Source organism: Oryzias melastigma, linkage group LG6 (assembly GCF_002922805.2).
Source record: "Oryzias melastigma strain HK-1 linkage group LG6, ASM292280v2, whole genome shotgun sequence".
In the NCBI taxonomy this organism is placed as follows: domain Eukaryota; kingdom Metazoa; phylum Chordata; class Actinopteri; order Beloniformes; family Adrianichthyidae; genus Oryzias; species Oryzias melastigma.
In genome coordinates, this window is record NC_050517.1 from 11,580,052 (window position 1) to 11,601,788 (window position 21,737).

At 38.9% G+C, this 21,737-nt stretch overlaps 3 protein-coding genes and 1 long non-coding RNA gene across 7 annotated transcripts in view; 2 read left to right on the forward strand and 2 right to left on the reverse strand.

Moving 5' to 3' along the window:
* mon2 (MON2 homolog, regulator of endosome-to-Golgi trafficking) overlaps nucleotides 1-21,737 on the reverse strand; it is a 448,157-nt gene that overhangs the window by 316,760 nt on the left and 109,660 nt on the right. The gene's annotated exons all lie outside the window — the stretch shown is intronic.
* On the reverse strand, nucleotides 7-1,606 carry LOC112152492 (heterogeneous nuclear ribonucleoprotein A0). Its single transcript, XM_024282125.2, has one exon. It carries the CDS (start codon nucleotides 1,520-1,522, stop codon nucleotides 77-79), a length of 1,446 nt encoding a protein of 481 aa, XP_024137893.1. The 5' UTR covers nucleotides 1,523-1,606; the 3' UTR covers nucleotides 7-76.
* Nucleotides 1,837-4,511, forward strand: LOC112152502. Its single transcript, XR_002920312.2, has 3 exons — nucleotides 1,837-2,075; nucleotides 2,160-2,225; nucleotides 4,303-4,511. It is a non-coding gene; the product is annotated as an uncharacterized LOC112152502 (long non-coding RNA).
* LOC112152490 (growth hormone receptor) overlaps nucleotides 12,212-21,737 on the forward strand; it is a gene marked incomplete in the record, with an annotated part of 28,517 nt that continues 18,991 nt past the window's right edge. Inside the window, 2 exon segments of the mRNA XM_024282124.2 lie at nucleotides 12,212-12,446; nucleotides 15,816-15,900. Of these exon segments, the coding sequence (XP_024137892.2) occupies nucleotides 12,225-12,446; nucleotides 15,816-15,900 (307 nt within the window).

Consider the following 21,737-nt stretch of genomic DNA (forward strand, 5'->3'; position numbering starts at 1 on the left):
AATAAAAATAAACATATATTCTAACTCTAAAAAACAACCACACTCTACTTGTGTGGGTTCATGGGGTCCCAAGGGTCTACCAGCCCATGGTGTAAGGAGCAGTGCTTTGGCTGCCAAAATAACCATTGTTTGGGCCATAGCCAGAGTAGCACTGTCCGTAGCCGTTGTAGACATTCCAGCCTCCAGAAGGATTTTCATGACCACAATGGCCACATGTGTATGTGCCGCTGTATCCCCCGTTATCATAAAATCTGGCATCATTTCCATAACTATAGTATCCACCATAAGAGCTTCCCTGGTCGTAATACCTGGCTCCGTGAGAGCCACCGTAACCATTTTGATTTCCCCCCATGACTCTCGGTGTTGTTCCATCTTCTCCCTGCATCTCTTGCTTAGTCAAAGCTTTCTTCACTTCAACTCTGTGTCCATTGACTTTGTGGAACTTTACAAGTGCAGCTTTGTCTGCTGCTGAGGGATTTGTGAAGTGCACAAAGCCAAATCCTCGGTTCCTGCCGGTCACCATGTCTACCATGATTTCAGACTTGTCAACTTGACCATACTGAGAAAAATATTGGGTGAGGTGGAACTCAAAGATGTCGTTCTTCAAGCCACCAACAAATATTTTCCTCCCCATGGCATTGGCAAGAGGTTCAGGCTTGTTACATTGTGGTTTTTCATAAGCCTGTTTAACTTCCGTTGTGTTCACGTTGACTGTGTGTGAGCCGCCGTATCCCTCGTTATCATTAAATCCATTTCCAGAGTCATGGTTTCCCTGGTGGGAAAACCCGGCTCCATGTGAGCCACCGTATGCCCCGTTAGTGTTATTTCGGGGATTATCTCTGCCAGTGTAGTGACTTTGGTTCCCCCCTATGACTTTCTGGGTTATTCCTCCTTCTCCCTTTATCTCTTGCTTAGTCAAAGCTTTCTTTACTTCAACTTGGTGTCCATTGACTGTGTGGAACTTCACAAGCGCAGCTTTGTCTGCTGCTGAGGCATTTGTGAAGTGCACAAAGCCAAATCCCCGGTTCTGTCGGGTCTCCAAATCTACCATGATTTCAGACTTCTCCACTTGACCATACTGAGAGAAGTATTCAGTGAGTTGGAACTCGAAGATGTCGTTCTTCAAGCCACCAACAAAGATTTTCTTCTCCATGGCACGGGCAAAAGATTCAGGCTCTTTAGATTTTTCTTTTGCAATAGCCTGTTTAACTTCCACTGCGGTCCCGTCTACTGTGTGTGGTCTTGCAGCCATGGCTGCGGCGGCCTGCTCCGGTTTGGCGTAGGTCACAAAGCCAAAGCAGCGAGATCTGCTCTGGACCTTGTGTTTGATGACGACATGGTCTATAAGTTCGCCAAAGCGCTCGAAGTGCTGACGCAGGCCGTCGTCGTCTGTGTTTGCACTGAGTCCGCCCACGAAAAGCTTGTTGGGATTATCAGTCATTTTGGGGTTGCTGGGTTTTTGGGTTGTTGGGTCTTTGGGTTGTTGGCTCTTTGGGTTTTGGTTTTTGCGGTCTTCGGTCATTTGGTTTTTGGATCTTGGTCTTTTGGTTTTTGCGGTCTTGGGTCGCTAGAGAAGCAATCTCAAGAATGTTGCAAAGTGGTTCTGTTAAAGGATTTTCGAAGCAGCGACATATGGGGCCAAATGACATCATTTGACATCATGTGACTACTTGTCAGGACATAACACGTCATGTGACCGCAGGTCTCGTGAGGAAATATGACGTCATACAAGCTGCCGCTTTTTTAGTGTAACCTGGAGTTTTAACTTGTAGGGCACTAGGACCCAGAAAACGCCTTTGCACCAATGAGGTAATGCGCAGCCCCCCTTCCTGAAATCGCCGCCCATTCGTTTGTCCGGCTGCCAGTCAAACGTTCTCTGATGAGTTCCCGCGGGAATGCGGCCGTGTGTTGATCAGCAGCTGCTAAACGTGAACTGTCATCAACTGTCAGCAGCAATCCAGCGCTGATCCTGTTCATCTTCTGGAGCATTTTAAAGAGGATTTTTCTCAGGATCGGTTCTGCTGTCTAAACCCGAACCCTCCGGACCGGATGTCATGTGGAACACTGGACTGAATGTAAGCGGGTTTCAATCATTTGAAGACAGTTTTAGCATTTTGTATTTGTAGTCATCACCTGTGTTTGAATGTAAATGTTTTTAGAAGCTTGTGTGGTGATGAAGCTCCAGCTGTGTGGAGCAGTGATGGAGGAAGGTCTCGTTACAGACTGTGAGTGTTTGGATCCTCTTTTCTTCATGTTCTGATGGACTTTTTTCACATGTTCTTCATCTGTTTCCAGCAGGAGTTGGTTGGGCTTTTAATCTACCACTATTTTACACCAATATATTTTTTATACCACTGCATTTTTACTTGACTGTTATCGTGTTTTAATGTGTCTCTAATTTATTAATTAGTTTTAAGTCCTTTTAATCCGGGGCCTTTAAGAGTTTACTCAGTGGCGGGCCGTCAGGGCCTGCAAGGCCTTCTCTGCTGNACCAATGAGGTAATGCGCAGCCCCCCTTCCTGAAATCGCCGCCCACTCGTGTGTCCGGCTGCCAGTCAAACGTTCTCTGATGAGTTCCCGCGGGAATGCGGCCGTGTGTTGATCAGCAGCTGCTACACGTGAACTGTCATCAACTGTCAGCAGCAATCCAGCGCTGATCCTGTTCATCTTCTGGAGCATTTTAAAGAGGATTTTTCTCAGGATCGGTTCTGCTGTCTAAACCCGAACCCTCCGGACCGGATGTCATGTGGAACACTGAACTGAACGTGAGCGGGTTTCAATCATTTGAAGACAGTTTTAGCATTTTGTATTTGTAGTCATCACCTGTGTTTGAATGTAAATGTTTTTAGAAGCTCGTGTGGTGATGAAGCTCCAGCTGTGTGGAGCAGTGATGGAGGTCTCGTTACAGACTGTGAGTGTTTGGATCCTCTTTTCTTCATGTTCTGATGGACTTTTTTCACATGTTCTTCATCTGTTTCCAGCAGGAGTTGGTTGGGCTTTTAATCTACCACTATTTTACACCAATATATTTTTATACCACTGCATTTTTACTTGACTGTTATTGTGTTTTAATGTGGCACTAATTTATTAATTAGTTTTAAGTCCTTTTAATCCGGGGCCTTTCAGAGTTTACTGAACAGTAGTTTTAGATGTCATTTCTCGAGCTGTTCTTCACTGTGTCCTTTTACTTGCAGTTTGCCCCTTTTATATTGTTGTGATCAGTTTTAGGGCCAGTTGTATTTTAAGTGTTGTTTTTTTTCAGCTCTGAGTTTGTACTAAAACTACTGTCGATTGTGTTCTTTTAATCCGTTCAAATAAACCTTTGAAATCTGCTTCTGCTTCGTCCAGTTCATTCTCCTCCTGCTTTTTCCACTGTGCAGTCTCATTGTTGCATTCACCTGTGACCCGTTTTAGAACGTTTTTTACAAATATGACCAAACAGATGGGCCGTCTAAGGGCAGATGAGAAAATGACATTTGAAAAAGATCATATTTGTGAGGTAGAAAGTTCACTGGTCGGGTCACAGAGCTCCCTGCTCCACATCCACATGCAGACAAATAAAAACCCCAACATGCCATTGATTGAGCTCCTCAAACCCCTCTGATATTACATGTTAAATGCACATATTTTAGATCAATATTCTGAACAGCTAAAAAGTTCTTCTACCAGAAGGTGGCAGTACAGAACAGCAGGAACAGAATCAGGGTCCATCCAGATCTAATTCTAAAATGAAATGTTAACGTACAGCAGGATGACATGAATACTAGAACGAGCTTCAGCAGGAAATGAGACAGCAAATGACTGAAAACTATTCCAAGATCAAATAAAGCCGCTGGGTGCTTTCCAGACACAGTTGGGGGTGTAGATGTCATACAAGCAGGTTTTACTTTGGGACATTTTGTCTTCTGTAAACCCTGAAATCAATCAGATCAGGTAGATCTGGTCAGCTGATAAACCATCAAATCCACTGGAAACATTTGATTTTCTGTTAAATCAATTAAATATAATCTCTGAACATTGTTAGAATTACATTTTAGAAATAAAGATGGGATATGTCTTCAGAAACAGCAAGAAAATGGTCCAGAATTTTAGTCAACATTGCAAAATATCATATTTTTAAAGAAGTAAACATCTTTTCCCATCATGCAGTTACCATTACAGCTGCCTGAACCTGCAAGAACAAACATTTCAGCCACATCAGGTCAGGAAGTGAAACAAAAACCATGAGGCTGAGTCAGTGGAATTAAGATCTTTAATGTGAGTCTCGCCTACAAACATCTTCTTACATTTTTATTGTTTCAGTTACAGGAAGAGCAGCTACAGGTGGAGCGGGACAGAGCAGAGGTTCCCAAACTGCTGACAGGAAGAAGGAAAGACATAACCTGATGCTGAGAGCATTCAGACATTTACAGTTACACTCTAAAGGCCTTTTGACAGATTGCTCTGATATGAGGCTTCACTGTTGACTTTTTTCTGATTTTTTTCAAGAACAATAAACTGCACAAAAATTATTTATGGTATGAACACATCTTTATTGTCATTTAACACTGAACTCAAGTTCAGACGTGGAGAACACAAGGACAGATTTACTAGAGATTTCCTAGTTCTGCCTGCAGGTGATCACATTTTATATAAAAAAACAGTATAATGTTTTGGATTATTGTTATTGTATTTCATTGACCTTATAGCTGCACCTTTAAGGGGCGGAGCATTCAGCAAGAATATCGTTATCGTTTAATCGCTCGCTTTTCATGGATCTGTTTGCATACAAGTAAATGCATCAGAATGGAGCTGAGCAGGGAGACTAGTCTACTGCAGAGGTCTGTAACCTGCAGCTCCAGATCCATGTGTCTCTTTCATCTCTCCATGGTGGATCCTCGGACAAACATAAAATAATTCATGGAGACTGCTGACCCAGACATGTCGACCGTCTGAGTCAGCAGCTCCTGATAATGGCTGCATAACCTAATTTTATATGCAAAGAAAAACTTTGGTAAAAAGTTTGATCTTTTATGAGTTAAAATCACAGATTATCTTATACTGCACAACACTGATTAATAGCTGTTCAGAGCTGAACTGAGATGATCCTGTTTGGCACAGAGCAGCTTTTATTTTGAAAAGAAGTAAAAAAAAACATTTTTAGAGATGCTAGGTTCTTTTTATAATTTTGCTCTTGTTTGTGCCAAAAATAGACATAATTCATATTTATTATTTTTTTTAAAAAGACGATCATGAATACAAATCCAAATTTCTTAAAGGTTAAAGTAAAACTATATGGCTCCTTCTAGGTTTGGATCAGTAGAAAGAGAGATTTTACTGTTAAAGGTTTCCGACTCCTGATCTACTGACTGCAGCATCTACATCTCAGTGACGAGCTTTATCTGTCATTTTTCTTTTGCTCCTGAATTCCAACAATTTGAATACAGAAATACTGTCTACTTACTTATCGTATATGTCCTACATCATGAGAAACATGCTACAAGAACATGTTAAAAACACCACTATTTTCATCAGAGTGGGTCTTTTAAGTCTTAAAAGTTCTGGGGAAAAAAAACCTTTTGTACCTCGACTCCACATCATTCCTGTTTAACAGACTCTCCTGCGGTTACATCAAGGACAATTTGTCGTTGTTACATTTGTACAGAAACCTTTAGGACTCGGGCCTAAGATTAACCATTGCTGGACCACTGCTGCACTAAAGAAGCATTTTTGAATGACTCCTACAATCAGAAGTCTTGTGGGTCATAGGTTAGTCCAGACCTGAAAGACCTGCTGTGACCCCCAACAGGAAGGAAGCAGATTTGGAAAATGGATGGATGTTTAGGTGTGGTTCTATCTGGATGCAGCTTTACGACTGCAATCAGTCCATCAAATGAACTTACATCATCAATGTCATCGTCGTCGTCTGCAATGTCATCAAACTGGATCTCATCGTCGTCTCCAGGCCCAAAGGTGTCTGTCTCATTGATTTTAGCTGTGAGGAAAAGGACAGACTTTAGCGTGAAGAGACCTGAGGCGTCATCGGTGACGCTTAGACAAAAGAATCTTGAACATACTGTAACGTTTCCACCGTTAACAGGATCATTCCAGTAGATTCTGAAGGAGAAGAATCTACTGGAATGATCCTGTTCAAAATTAAAAAGTTACAGTAAATCAAAGAACATAAACACTGGAGCTCTGGTGTTAAAGGGTTAAAGAACCACGTGCACTTCACAGAACAACAACAAAAATATATATATATTTTTAAGAATAAATATGTTTTCCCTCTTAGAAAGAGACGGCGGGTCTCACCGTGCTCTGGCAGCTCCCCGTATGCTTTCAAACTGTGAGCCTCGTCTGCGTTGTACTTGAGGATGACGTCAGCTTTGTTATCCTGAAACAGACGTGCAGATCAGAAAATACAGCTCAAAGAAGCAGGACTGGAGTTCCTGATCACAAACCTAAGAGTATCATAGATAATGTCTACATAAGAGACGACTGTTGATGCCAAATGACTCGACAACACGGGAGGATTTATTTCAGTTTACTCATCAAATTGGATGGATTGAGTAGAAATGTTGGTAATTTTGGGTTTTCTTTTTAAGTTTTTTAGGCTGTTTTGGAGTTTAGTTAATATTAATACATTAGCTGTTTTGGGTAACTTTGACTTTTATCAGTTTTTCATTTTGAAGTTTAGCTATTTTTTCGGGTACATGCTACACGTTTTGGCTGACCTACGTTTTTTTTATGTTTTTGTTTTACTATTTCAGACTAATTTGGCCTTTAGGTAATACTTTGGTCGTTTATCAGCTTCAGCATTTTTAGCTATCCATTTCAGTACTAGCGTCTTTAGCAGCCAAATTCAGCTTACAGCATTCACACTAGCATTATCACAGAAGTTACATAGTGGAAGTCCAACGACAGGCGGATTGATAGGAGGGTAACCAAGGTCTCCAAAATTGTCTGATGATCAGTCGATTTCACACTGCCCCCGTGCTGCCACCCCCCTCCCACCATCCGATAGTTAGAAATTAATCAGTACCGGTAACATCCAACTTTAAACTAGGGCTGGGTATCTTATGAATTTCCAGAAAAGATACGATTCGATTCACAAAAGCCAGAATCGATTAGATTCCGATTTTTTTTCTATTCTTTCGATTTTATAATTAAATTAAATTTTGAGTTTACACATTTATACACATTTGCTTAGAAATACATAAGACATAATCTGTCTGACTGGACTTCAGGTGTGGAGGTGGTCGTCTCTGGAACCTGAAGGTCAGCTGCAGTGTTCCTGCGTTTTATCATCTGTTCACATTAGGTACAACAGGATTTTAATTACTGGTGATTTTAATTTACATGTTTATAAAAATGATGATGTCTATGCTCGTGAGTTTTTAAATCTTCTTAGCAGCATGGATTTTAAACAACATGTCACACAGGCCACTCACAACAGAGGACACACCCTTGACCTCGTCATCACCTACGGTCTGTCTGCCGGGGTGTCCTCTGTTGTTGACTTACCAATATCAGATCTCTGCTGTGTGTTTTTTAATGTCACCAGTGAAATCCAGCAGGAAGCCTCAGTGAGAACTGTGAGGAAACGGTACATAAATCCTGAAGAGGCTGCAAGTTTTATTAATAATTTTAACCAAACTCCTGCTCAGACTGTATCTGCATCCTGTGATTTAATGGTTGATGATTTTAATAACAGACTTCAGTCTTCCTTAGATGCAGTGGCTCCAATTAAAACAGCTAAAACAAGAACCACTGTTAAAACACCATGGAAGACTGACGACATTAAGCGTCAGAAACAGTTATGCAGACGAGCGGAGAGGAGATTTAGAAAGACAAGACTAACAATTCATAAAGACTTTTTTATAGAACAACTCAAAATTTACAATAACTCAGTTAAAAAGGCCAGAAACTATACTTTTCGAACATCATTATAGAAAATAAAAACAATCCCAAAGTTCTTTTTAAAACAATAGATATTTTAATAAATAAAGATTTTAATAAGTCCTCCATGCCGTCATCTGATGCTGCATGTGAGGACTTCACAGACCACTTCATGGGTAAAGTCAATGCTATAAGATCTAATCTTTCATCTGTGCAGTACTCTGGTTCTAACAGATCATCAGCATTGGTTTTACCTGAGGAAACACTGGGGAGTTTTGTCCTGGTTGATGCGGAAATGCTTGGTTGAGTTTTATCCCAAGTAAACACCAAAACCTGCCTTTTAGATCCCATTCCCACTTCACTTTTTAAAACATTTTATGGATTCTTTGAGTATTTTAAATATAATAAACAACAAAACAGAATCAATAAAATAAGAAATATTATTAATAAAAAAGAACTGAGCAAAGTGGGGCAAACAGTAAAAAAATCACATAGCTATAGATACACATGACTGTTACTCTTATCGAAATACCCTTAGCCTTACTGCTTAATAGTCTGTTTTTTAATATATATTTTTAGAACAATTTGTGACATCATTTTTATATAATATATTTTTATGGAAGTGTATTGCATTCAACTAAAAAAAACAAGACCACCCTTTTCTAATGTAATACGTTTCTATAAAGATTAAAACAAATTCTAAACAATAAAGTACGATTAGGGGCGGGGCTCAGCTCAAACCTCCAACTAGTCCCTATAGAACCAGTTACCAAAGACAAAGAAAAGCTTAATCCAGTCTCATCCAGAAGAAGCCTCAGATGTGCCAAACAGCCCCCACAGTTTGGGTCAAAGATGTTCCTGATGGGACACATCTGACGGAACACACACTGGGAAACAGCGTGAAGGAGCAGTCCCAGCAGCTCTGAGTGAACTTCCCGTTTACACGAAGATGCTGAAACACTTACATCAAATGTTCATTAGTGTGTCATCACAGAAGAGCATCAGCGTCAGTCAAGCACAGATGTCGTTTTCTGCTGCTCCTTGACTGATACGTTCTGTTTCAGGACCTCAATAAAAAGAACTATTTATTCACCATTGCGATTAAATCTGAAAGAAAAGGTAAAAAAAATAGATAACTCTACATTCTGTATAAGCTTCAAGATAAATTGTTTAAAAATATTATGTTTGTCTTGTAAATTGATGATAAAGTGGGTTTCCTGTTCTCTGAAAAGCTTTAAAATGAATCAAATGACAGCTGCAGATGCTGCAATTCATAGTTCAAGCAGATCATCTAAAGAGGTCAATAAGATTTATACCAAGTTATTTCTTTAACCCTTTAAGCTCCAGTGTTTATGTTCTATGTTTTACTGTAACTTTTCAACACGATAATTCCAGCAGATTTTGAAGGAATGGTTGATAAGTTTCCATATTTTAAAGATTTTGTGTTTAAGCGTCACCGGCGACGCCTTTAGGTGTTAAAAGATTAAAGACCCACTCCAACAAAAAAGGCATTTTACCATGTCCTTGTAGCATTTTTTTGTGATGACTGCAAAAAAAGACTTATATGAAAGAATTTGAGATTAAAGGATTTATTTGTGGGACTTTAATGTTCTTTTTTATTAAGTTTCAAAACCATACTAAACCTTTACACTAATTTAGGAGTGTCAAACTCAATCACACTGGCCAAAATCCAAAACACACCTTAGGTTTCTGCACGAACAGGATAAACATTTATTGAACACTCTAAAACTACATTTTTAAATCTTAAAAACTGTCATTTTTTAACATAATTATATATATAGCATTATCTGTGATAATGCTAGTGTGAATGCTGTAAGCTGAATTTGGCTGCTAAAGACGCTAGTACTGAAATGGATAGCTAAAAATACTGAAGCTGATAAACGACCAAAGTATTACCTAAAGGCCAAATTAGTCTGAAATAGTAAAACAAAAACATAAAAAAAACGTAGGTCAGCCAAAACGTGTAGCATGTACCCGAAAAAATAGCTAAACTTCAAAATGAAAAACTGATAAAAGTCAAAGTTACCCAAAACAGCTAATGTATTAATATTAACTAAACTCCAAAACAGCCTAAAAAACTTAAAAAGAAAACCCAAAATTAGCCAAAAAAAAAAACTAGAATGTAACTGAAATAATAACTAAACTCCAAAATAGCCAAAAAATCTTAGTAAATGCCAAAAAATAGTCCAAAAAGCTAGCAGAATACTAATTTTTAAAACTTTAAACTGTAACTTTTTAACATAATTATGAATAATAAAAGGCAGGAATATTATTCCAGAATAAATCAACTTAAACCTTAAATAACTTTTAATATTTTACTCTCCATAAAAATATATTTTGTCAAAATTATGCAAGTTAGAAATGAGCACAAGATAACATCAGGTCATTGATAACAATAAAATAAAATGATAAATGTTTCATCCTGTTTATGTCATACATTTTTATATAATTTATGTTTAATTTTTTAAGCCTTCTTTTAGCCTATAAAGAATCCTTTAGGCCTCAGGTACTGGTCTAAAGCGAGGAGTGCTAAAGGAGACGATCTGATGTCAACAGTGGTAAGAAGAAAAGCAGTTAAATCTGAACACCATAAGATCACATCAGATATTTTTCATTAAAATTTTAAAAAGCAAGTGAAACAAATGCATAAATTAGGGTAAACAATAGGCCTATCCTTCTCCGTGTTGTTATCAAATGAATTGCATTATTCCTCGGAGTCATAAAACCCGGTTGAAGGGATGGAAATCTGCATGCTGGAGCCATGTGTTACAGACCTCTGCTTGAGGGGTTCTACCGTCAAACTGACAGCAGGGCCTCTTTGGAGGAAGAACCCAACACTCTAAAATGGCCTTCTTTGTTCATGTGATACCATTTCTGTCATTCATAATGCATAAAACTTGTCTGCTGATGACTCCTGTTGTATTACTTTTCAGTAAAGTATTTTTCCCTGAGTTTGGACATGTATTTCTACAGCTAAGTCTTTCAGAAACTTGAAAGCTAACCCTGCTTTAAATCTCCCACATTTTTTCTACTCTCCTTAATCCTGAGAAGTGGAAACATGTTTTCAGCTTGGGCGTTTCCTTCTTTCAGCCCACTTTTCTGTCATCAGGAAAGGCATTTTTTCAGGATATGGTAAATGAGAATCAAACATTCACTCATTTCCTTTTTATTCTGCTTCCCTCACTCAAGTCTTTGGTGCATCAGAGAGCAGTTCCAGTTCAAAACTCTTCTGTTTATAAAGTCTTTAAGTTTTAAAAATCAACCATGTATTCTTGTTTTTCATGATGTCTGTTCAGTGTTAAGTGCAATGTTTTTATTTTTACTATTAAACTAGAGTATTCCGCTTCAGATAAACAAAATTATTTAAAATTTAGAAAAAAATTCCAGCAATGTTTTTAGCACCATTTAGCTCCAATTATCTTTTGATTTATTTTCAATGTGTTCCCAGTGGTTTTTTAATCTAAATTAAGCCGTATTGTTAAAAAAAAATAAACAAAATAAAAAAAAAAGCAAACAAAAAAAAAACCTTTTCTGAAGAGCGGCAGGAGTTCATAAAAAAATACACCCTTGAGTTGCAGGCAGGACTGTTGAAGTAAACCTTTCCTTACTTCCCATCATCCATCTGTTTACACCAGGGGGTCAAACTCAATCGCAAAAGGGGCTAAAATCCAAAACACAACTTAGGTCGCGGGCCGAACAGGATAAACTTTCATTGAATACTGTAAAACGACATTTTTAAAACTTAAAAACCGTACCTTTTTAACATAATTATGAATAATAAAAAGGCAGGAATATCATTCCAGAATAAATCAACTTAAACCTTAAATAAGTTTCTTCATTTTACTCTCCATAAAAATATATTTTGTCAAAATTATACAAGTTAGAAATAAGCACAAGATAACATCGGGTCATTAATAACAATAAAATAAAATGATCTAGAGGGTCGGATAGAATTACCCGGAGGGCTGGATGACACATGTGGTTTACACCCTCCCTCTACCTTACAACTTCTCACAGCTCCAACCTAACATTAGAGGTGCATCAAAAATGACGAGCAATATTCTAGTTATCCAGTTGTACAGTTCTGATCCAGATTCCAGCTCAGACGATGAAAACAAAGACGTTCATGGATCTAATTGTCTTTGAGTGGATGATCAGAATGGAGCAGAGCAAGGAGACTGTGGCTTGCAGCACTACCACCTACAAGCTTTTTCCAATTTTGTGTTTGCTCTTGATTCACAACAATTTGAATAAAGAAATGTTCAGTTTCAGAAAACTTATTTTTCTTTATACATGTCCTCCACATCAGAAAATGCCACAAAAACATGTTAAAACCCCCCAAAAAACATCATTCTCATCAGAAGTGCCGGCAGTACCTGACTCCTCCAACAGAGGGCGGCAGACGCATCAAGCCAGCTGTTTGGAAGGGTGCTTGTGCGCGCGGGTGTGCACGCGCCTCCGGCTCTGGCTGTTGTCAGACTGCAGTTTCTCATCGGATTTCTCTCAGCCTTGTTGGGGTTTCATCCGGGGAACAGAAACACCGCCAGGTAAGTGACGTCCTCACAGCACGCGCGCGCCTAAAAAACGGGTCTACGCGCTTATGAGAAGTCTGGATCTAAAGGAAAAAGAAAAGTTTCCTGAAGCTCCATGAAAGCTCCTCTGTCGAGGAAACGAAATGACTTTCTGTATAGGACCTGATGCATGCATGTCTGCAGATTTCTGTTTCACGATGAGTTTCTACCACTGAAAATCTGAATCTTAATGAAGTCTCTCTTGAAGTGACTGACCTCTGCGTGGACTGAGGTCCTGTAGGACTCCACATCACGCACAGGTGCGTCCTTTTTGCGGGGTCTGAAGGGCTGCGGGACCACCAGACTTTATAGGGGTCACGATTTTATTAAGACTTTCAGAATTAACTGATTATTAACTATAACCATTTATATGATCATATATTACACATGTGTCAAAGTCTAATGTGGGTTTTTGGATTTTAGCCCCTTGTGATTGAGTTTGACCGTTACCACACCATCCCAATGAAATAATGCAGTATTCAAATAAAACATAAACACTTCAGTGACTTCATTCTTTGTCCACCTAAACAAAAACATACATTGATATATTGACGCATCACTTCCTGTCCTCTGGGTTTGTGAACTCCCTGTTCTGGGCTGACATGAGCAGCATTCACTCCAATCTTTCTCTGCTGGAATCCGTCAATCGGACATGCCGTCTGTTTAGAATCAACTCCAGAGAAACTGACTGGTTTGCCTTATTTTTAGATTGCTAGTTTAATTCTTATTTAGGTCTGGGGAGGTTCTGGCTGCAGGGGTTGTTTTTGGTTCTGATGCAGATGGATCTCTCATGGTCGCCTTTCCTTTGAGATTCTCTGTGCAGAACTTTTCTTTCCTGTTTTTTATCCAGAATTTGGGAGGAACAGGAAATTTTTGGAGTGGGGGTGTTTTTTTAGGAGGAGGTGGGAATGGAATGATTTTATTTTTTATCATCTACAGCAGGGGTGTCAAACTCAGTCACACAGGCAGCCAAAATCCAAAACACACATTTGATTGCGGGCCAAACAGAATAAACATCTATTGAACTCTCTAAAACGAAGTTTTTAAAACTTTAAAACTGCAACTATTTAACATAATTATGAAAAAAAGCAGGCAGAAATATTATTCCAGAATAAATCAACTTAAACCTTAAATAACTTTCAATATTTTACTCTCCATAAAAATATATTTTGTCAAAATTATACAAGTTAGAAATGAGTTCAAGATAACATCGGGTCATTAATAACAATGAAATAAAATTACCTGGAGGGCCGGATAGAATCACCCGGAGGGCTGGATCCGGCCCCCGGGCCCTGACTTTGACGCATGCACTATAATATTTAAGTTGAAGCACTTTAAAAACTGATGGCTCTTGTTTTATGAGCATTTCTGTTTTTCTTTATCTAATTGAGCAGACATTCATGCAGAAGTTCCAAACATTGACGTTCACATAAAGATTTGGACTTCCTTCGGGAGTTTCATGTTGAGGATTCCTGCAGAACTGGTGTGGCAGCTGTTTATCATGTGTGGGTCTGGGAGACGGCCTGCAGACGAAGCAGGCGTGTTTCAGGAACTGATAAAGGCTGGAGAAGCTAACGTGGAGCTGCAGGAACACTGAAGAGTCAAATGAAAAGGATTGTGGGTTTTCTTTGAGTTTCTGCTTAAAGTAGGAGTTTGAGAGTTGATTTCTAAATCGGAGTATAGTTAACTCCTCTAAGTGTTGAAGAAGAATGGTTGCACATAAATAAACAGAAGATATATTAATATATTTTCAAATCATTCCCTGTGGTCTTTTAATTAGGATTTTTAGACAAAATCTAGGACATAATTTCTGCAGAGAGGCAGAAATTCACCTCTGAATTGTGGGCAGGATTATTGGTGTGGAGTAAGCATGCACTAGTTTCCCATCATCCTTTTGTTTACACTCTCTCCCACTAGATCAGGAGTCTGTAACCTGCAGCTCCAGATCCACATGTGTCTCTTTTATCTCTCCATGGTGGCTCCTTGTTCAAACATAAAATAATTCATGGAGACTGCTGATCCAGTCATGTCGACCGTCAGAGTCAGCAGCTCCTGATAATGACTGTCTAACCAAAACTACCTAAAGAAAACAAATAAACAAAGCCTGCAAACTAAGACTACCAAGATCCAACCTCAAACTAAAATAACAAAACCCAGCAGAGTAAGACTGCTGAGGACAAAGAGGAGAAAAAGAATGAAAAAATAAATAAATAAAATTAAAAGAAAATAGCAATTTTTAAAGTAAGGGTTACTTAATTAGCATTTATTTAATTTAGATTAGTTAAATGCATAAACTGATCTCTGAGGTTCAATAGATGATAAACTTTGTAGGTTTTTACATCCTGTTGACCTGAAGACATCTTGTTTGATCAACTCTACCTCCAGAATGAACAGATTTTATATACAAAGAAAAACTTTGGTAAAAAGTTTGATTTTCTATGAGTTAAAAGCGAATATTATCTTATGCTGAACAACATTGGTTAGTAGCTGTCCAGAGCTGCACTGAGATGATCCTGTTTGGAACAGAACAGCTTTTATTTTGAAAGTAAATCACATTTTGAGAGATGCTAGGTTCATTTAATATTTTTTATTTTGTTTGGGCCAAAAAATAGTCATTATTCATATTTATTTAAAAAAAGAAGGTCATGAGTGTAAATCTAAATTTCTGAAAGGCTAAAGTAAGACTCCTTCTAGGTTTAGATCAGTAGTAAATGAGCCCAAATGTCTCTTTTAAGGTTGCCAACCCTTGACCTGACCTAGCTTACAGCTCCTCACACTCCCAACTTAACATTAGAATTGCAACGAAAATGGTGAGAAATGTCAGAGCTATCCAGCCGTAAAGTTCGGATCCAGATTCCAGCTCAGACGAGGAAAACAAAGACGTTCATGGATCTATTTGTCTGTGAGTGGATGCACTGGAATGAAGACTGTGACCTACCGATTGTATTTTGTACGTAACAAATAAGCTCTATTTCAAACTGTTTCTGATTTACAATGATTTGACCAAAGAAACAGTCAGAAATGTTATTTTAATCTTAGTTTTCTTTATACATGTCCTGCAGTATGAGATAAAAGTCACAAGAACATGTTAAAAGCATGATTTTCATCAGAGTGAATGTTTAAGAACTCTGGTTCCTCCTAGACATCTAATGTATAGATTTAAAGGGTGGGTCAGGTTTGAATGTAATGCTGATGCTCTGTGCTGTTTTGCAAGCAGCTCCTCTGCCTTCTCTTAGAAAGGGGTGGGAGCGTCCCTGTTGAGTGGGCAGGGCCTTCATGGCTGCTGTGGGTTATCTGGGTGAACCCCTCTGAGAATGTGACATATGCCACATGTTTCCACCACAGCTCCCCGTCATGGCTGCTGCGCTCACCGTGCTCCTCTGCTGCTGCCTTCACGCCATCGCCGCTGCAGAACCCAACTCCAAAAAAGGTAAGAACTTCCAGCTTCAGCTCAAGTGCTCCTCTGTTTTTTTGGGGTGGATAGAGAGTCCTTCTGCCCACTTCATGCCCAGGTTTGAATGAAAACGTTTCTGTTGGGAGACCACAGCTCTGTGTTTCAGGGAGCATAAATAACTGCTCTCTTCGTGAGTGGTTTTGGCATTCAGATGAGCACAAACTGTGTTGCACAACAGCACAGTCCTCAGCCGAGGCCGACAGGCTCATTTCCAGGGAAGTAGCTTACCAGGAATTCTGCAGAGCGGAGAGAGCTCTGCAGCCAAACAATGGGAAGCCGTGCAGAATTCCCATTTCTCCGCCTGTGGCCGTGCAGAGGCTGTTTTCACATACGGGTCAGGTTCTGCTTACAGGTGGACAGTAGCCTGCGGGTCAGCCGCTCATAGACATCCTGGGGTTTGTTGTTGTGTAAGAAGGTCGGAGGCATCTGAGGACACGCTCTCCTGCTGGCGGCTTTCTTACTGGGCTCTGGGTCTGCAGGATTGTGAAAGCCTCGTGTTTTCACAGAAGTGTGGCCATAGTGCCAGAGAAACGTGATACTGAGAGACATCAATTTGTTCTGCAGAAATGAGCAGTGGAGGTCGTTTAAAGGGAATGACCTGCGGATTCTTTGAATCTCTGCCGTCTTCTCACATGTGTTTAAGGATCTCAGTGGCTTACATTAGTCGGCTGCTGTCACGGTGGTTTATGGCCGCGTGCTCGGGGGGGGATTGCTTCACCTTTGGGTTGGATCTCACTGGACTGCAACAGCTCAAGATCATTTAAAACCAGGGTGGGGTGGGGGGTTATGAGGTTTCATCACATTCTGAAAGTTCTCTGTCCTTTTTATCAGTCCCAGCTCCTCAATCTGAAACATTTCTTGAGGGAAGAGTCAGTGCAGGTGTCCCACAGCTGTTGGGACTCAAAACAAGAAACTGATACAACAGGAACACGACTCACTTAACACAAACCATGGAAGTGTATGTGACTCATAATTGAAAATAAAAGTAAATACTTGAAATGCTTTTTCATTTTCAAAATGTACCTGCATTACTTGTCTCTTATTTAAAATGAGTAATTCTCCAAACGGCTTTTTCTGTTTCTTGTTCAACACCGCTCATTCTGTGACATAATTAAAATGATAAAGAAAAAAACATTTGATATTTCATTTTCAAAAATGAGCGAACCATTTAAGTCCCACGTCATTTCAGAAGTCCCACGTCATGATCTGCAGCTCCAGTAATGACAGTCCTGTTCCCCAGCCCCGCCCCTCTCACTGGATTTTCACATTTCGGTTGTGGGCGGAGTCAGCCTCCAACTTAAAACAGGAGTGTCAAACTCAATCACACAAGGGACCAAAATCCAAAACACACCTTAGGATAAACATTTATTAAACACTCTAAAACTACATTTTTAAAACTTTAAAAGTGTAACTTTGTAACATAATTATGAACTAGATATATAGCATTACCTGTGATAATTCTAATGTGAATGCTTTAGGCTGAATTTGGCCGCTGAAGATGGTATTGGTAATAGCTGAGGATGGTGAGATTGATTGCTGAAATCGCTAAAGCTGAAAAAAAAAAAAAATTAAGTCAGTCAGAACAGCTAGCATGTAGCTGAAAAAATAGCTAAACTCCATAACAGCCTAAAAAACAAAACAAATCCTAAAATAGCCAAAACAGCTAGCATCCCAGCAAACGTTTCAACGTGGGCTACATATGGTTTACCTTTGGGTTGAATTAGTGGGTTTGTCTGCAGGTTCCATGGTGTCAGTCCACACTAGCTTGAGTGAGCACTCAGTAGTCTGGCTCGCTGGGCAGCAGAGCTCGTAACTTGCTAAGCTGTCCGCTGGGCAGCTTGTTTGCGTAGGGACCCAGACCACTGAGTCCCCACCAACGCCAGCGTGAGCAGACACAGATGGGGCCACCATGAAACCCACCTGGGGTCCACCAATTCAGCCCAAAGGTAAACCATATGGGGTCCACATTGAAATGTTCGCTTGGATGTATCTGAAATATTAACTAAACTCCAAAACAGAAATAAACACTAAAGGAAAGTCAAAACTAGCCCAAACAACTAGTGTGTAAATATTAGCCTAACACCAAAACAGCCTTAAAACAGCAACAAAAATAATTCCTAAGTTAGCAAAAACAGCTAGCATGTAGGTGAAATATTAGACCAAAATAGCCTAAAAAATCTTAGCAAATGCCAAACTAGTCCAAAAAGGTAGCAGAATTCAAAATTTTAAAACTTTAAAACCATAACTTTTTAACATAATTATGAATAATAAAATATTTTACAATCAATAGTATTACATTATAGTTTATGATCAATATTTTACTCTTCATTAAAATATATTTTGTTAAAATTATACAAGTTAAAAAAGAGCGCAAGATAACATCATGTCATTAATAACAATAAAATAAAATGACAGAAAATGACCCGGGGGGACAGGATCCGGCCCCCGGGCCGTGACTTTGACACGTGCTGTCGAGAGACTGGAGTCTCTGTGACTGTAATCATTACTGAAGCTGCAGATCGTGAAGGGGCAGCCCACAAACGGTTTTTGACCAAATGTTTTTAGAATTAAACACGTTTATCTTAATTTGTCAAACATTTGTCAAGGACCATAGTCAGCGCTTTTAAAGCCCCATTTATAGAGGTCAACAGACAAAAAAAAAGTGAATTTAGGGTTTAGTTTAAAGCCCCCTGTCTTTAAAGCGTTCTAACCAGAGCTGTCATGTGTATTCTGACTGTTTCTCAGGACTTTGCTTTGATGGAGTTTGTTTGCTATCAGGCAGCTTTGTGTTTGTTTTCTCCTCACATTGTGCCCTTAAAGCTTGTTAGGTTAGTGAAGGGTCTTGGGCAGCAACCTCTAATGAGGAGACTCTGGCCGCTGCGCCGCTAAAGGAAATGGCTTTTCTAAATGCAGCGCATGAGGCATTTCCCCCGGAGAGAGCGCCGCTCCATGTCTGAACAAGGCTTTCTGAACAGCCTCTTGTCCTTTGCATTCACTGCAAAGACATTAATGTCAGCTTCCCACCAGCGCTCCCTGCCAATGGTAATGGACGCAATAAAAGGGAAAGCACACATTAATTATCATGAATGGTTTGTGTAAACAGCAGGAGACAATGACTTGTGTTCTGGCCAATAATTAATGGGATCTGCTGGAAGTCCTCTGCAAGGAAATTAGCCCCGGCTGGTTTCCTGGTCTCCTTCCAACCTCGGCTGAAAGGAAACGCCTCGGGTCTTAGCAGAACAAATCCAATGATTTCGGCCTGAAATGTAATGTTGGGAACATCGACGGAGAACCGAGGTAAACAACTTTAATCCGGTTTCCAGCCTGATGAGATCAGGCTGAGCTGATGTTCAGTGCAGTTGTTGGCTCACAGTGGACTCTGCTTCTGGTGTGTTTACCGAGTTCACATGAGACAGCTGCAGAGCAAACAGGGCAGCACTTACGCTGACGTCCACAACGGCTGCTCGTCTGCGCATCCGCATGCTGTTTACCAACATCCAGATGTCCTTTCACATGTGAACATCGTTTAATCTCCTTATAGTCCCACTCTTCAGGTTTACACACAAAGTTTAATCTCATACGTGAAAACAGAAATCCAGATTGTTTTTATTTAAATAATAGAATCTATCTCAGAAAAACTGCAAGGAATTGAAGTAAAAAGAACAATTTGCACTTTGTTGAATTTCCATCACAGTTATTTTAAGGCTGTCTTCATTTTGTGACATTTTAGGTCTCATTAGAAGCAAAGTTCCATCGAGCTGACTAAATAAAAAAACATTTTCACCTTAATGAGAATTATTGCTGAAACCAAGTCTGAAAATCTGATTCTGTTGGATAATTTCGATTTTATTTTATATTTTATTTTTTTATCTTTATTTTTTATTAATTTTATTATATCCAGAAAAGCTGCATTACCTACGACGATGCTGCTGTGAATGCCGTTTGCTGAATGTGGTTGCTAAAGAGGCTGAAGAAATTTCATGTAATTGCTGAAGGGAATTGCTGAAAATGTTTACTAAAGTCACTAAAAGACTTGAAGATTCCCTGAAAAACTATGAGAAATAGACGACTGAAGTATTTTTCTTAAAGTTGAGGAAAAATTGTTGGAAATTTGCTGAAAAACTCTTCAAAACATTCATATCTCATCAAAAAAACTAGCATGTTGCTAAAATATATGCTTCACTCAAAATTAGCCCCAAAATCCAGTCGAGCTCAAATTAGCCCTAAAAAACTTCCACCTTACTAAAACATCAGCCCAACTCCAAATTGGCCCAGAAAATCTTAGTATATGCCAAATTAGCATATTGCTAAAATTTTAGCTTGAATTGACGAACATTTTGATAACAAGATTGTTTAAGTTTCAAAAGTGCACGAAGTTTTTGAAGGATTTGAAGAATTGACCATTCATTGTCAATGGGACTGAGAAATCATATAAATGTGATAATTTTGAGCTAAGCTTATGTTTTAGTTTTTTGATTAAATATGCATATTTTAGGAGATTTTCAGCAAATTTTCAACAATTTTTCCTGAACTTTAAAAAAAAATCACCATTTAAAATTGTAGATTTAATCCTTTAACACCTAAGGCTTTGTTGGTAACTCTAAAACACAAAATCTTTAATATACTGTAACTTTTACACCACTTACACGTTAATTCCTATAGATTCTGAAGGAGAAAAGCAGCTTGTGCTGCTGGAATTATGTTGATCTTATTGACAATTAAAAATGTACTGTAAATCAAAGAGAATAAACACTGGAGCTCAGGTGTCAAAGGGTTAAAAGTAAATACTACTAATAAATATTATTTTAAAATACCATAAACTTTAGATTTTAGTGAGAAATGTTGTATACTTTTACCTGATTGAACATTTAAAATGATTACAATGATTATTGGTAGTAAAGAATTCCTAAGAGGGAAGTTCTGTACAGAAGTTACTTTTACTCATAATTCAAAATGATTTTTAATTCAATTGATATTCAATTGATTTGATATTTTATAAATGCTCTTTGAAATGTAAAAGTATACATTTGCCTGGAAACAATCCGATTCAACCTTTTAAAATAAAATTTAAAGTAAAAGAAAGATTAATTAAATTTTTATTTGTTGTTTTTTGTATCATGATTCAAATGAAAATGTCTTTTATATTTTACAATTCAGTATGCATTTTAAACATTCAATGTTTCGTTTGCACTTTTTAAACACAAATGGAATCAGCTAGTCACGAGTTTTGTTTTTTTTGCCTCACACAAAGGTTGAATCGAGGACATTGTTGTCACCATCTAGAAGAACGCAGCTTACTGCTGGTGTCGGGTGGAACTTCTCCTAATCCTGACAAAGTCCAGTTCCCAGGAATGGTTGGTGATCTGGTAAACAGGTTATTTTTAACCCATCACTCTCTTTCTCCGAAGGAGTGAGAGGTATGCATCATCTTGCACGGCAGCCGTCATGTTCTCACCCTGGTCGGCACTGAGCCAGCCTACTCGTGTGGATCCTGAAAAGGTGAAAAGGTGCTGCTGATGTCCTACAGGAGGCGGTCAATGAGTAGAGAAGCAAAGAAAAACCTGCTCTTTATTTTATTTTACTTTACTCTACTGTCCAGCAGTTGAGCCAACAGAAACAGACATCTAGAGTTCTGTTCTGTGGACAAACTAGACCAAAGAGAGAAAAATATGGATTGGAGAGAAGAAAAAAAGAAAAGAGGGAAGGAAGTACAAAGAAACAAAAACACTGGAATTAAAGAGGAAAAAACCTTCAGATGCACAACACAGCTTAATGTTAATGTCATAAATGTTTAGGGAACATTACACAACATA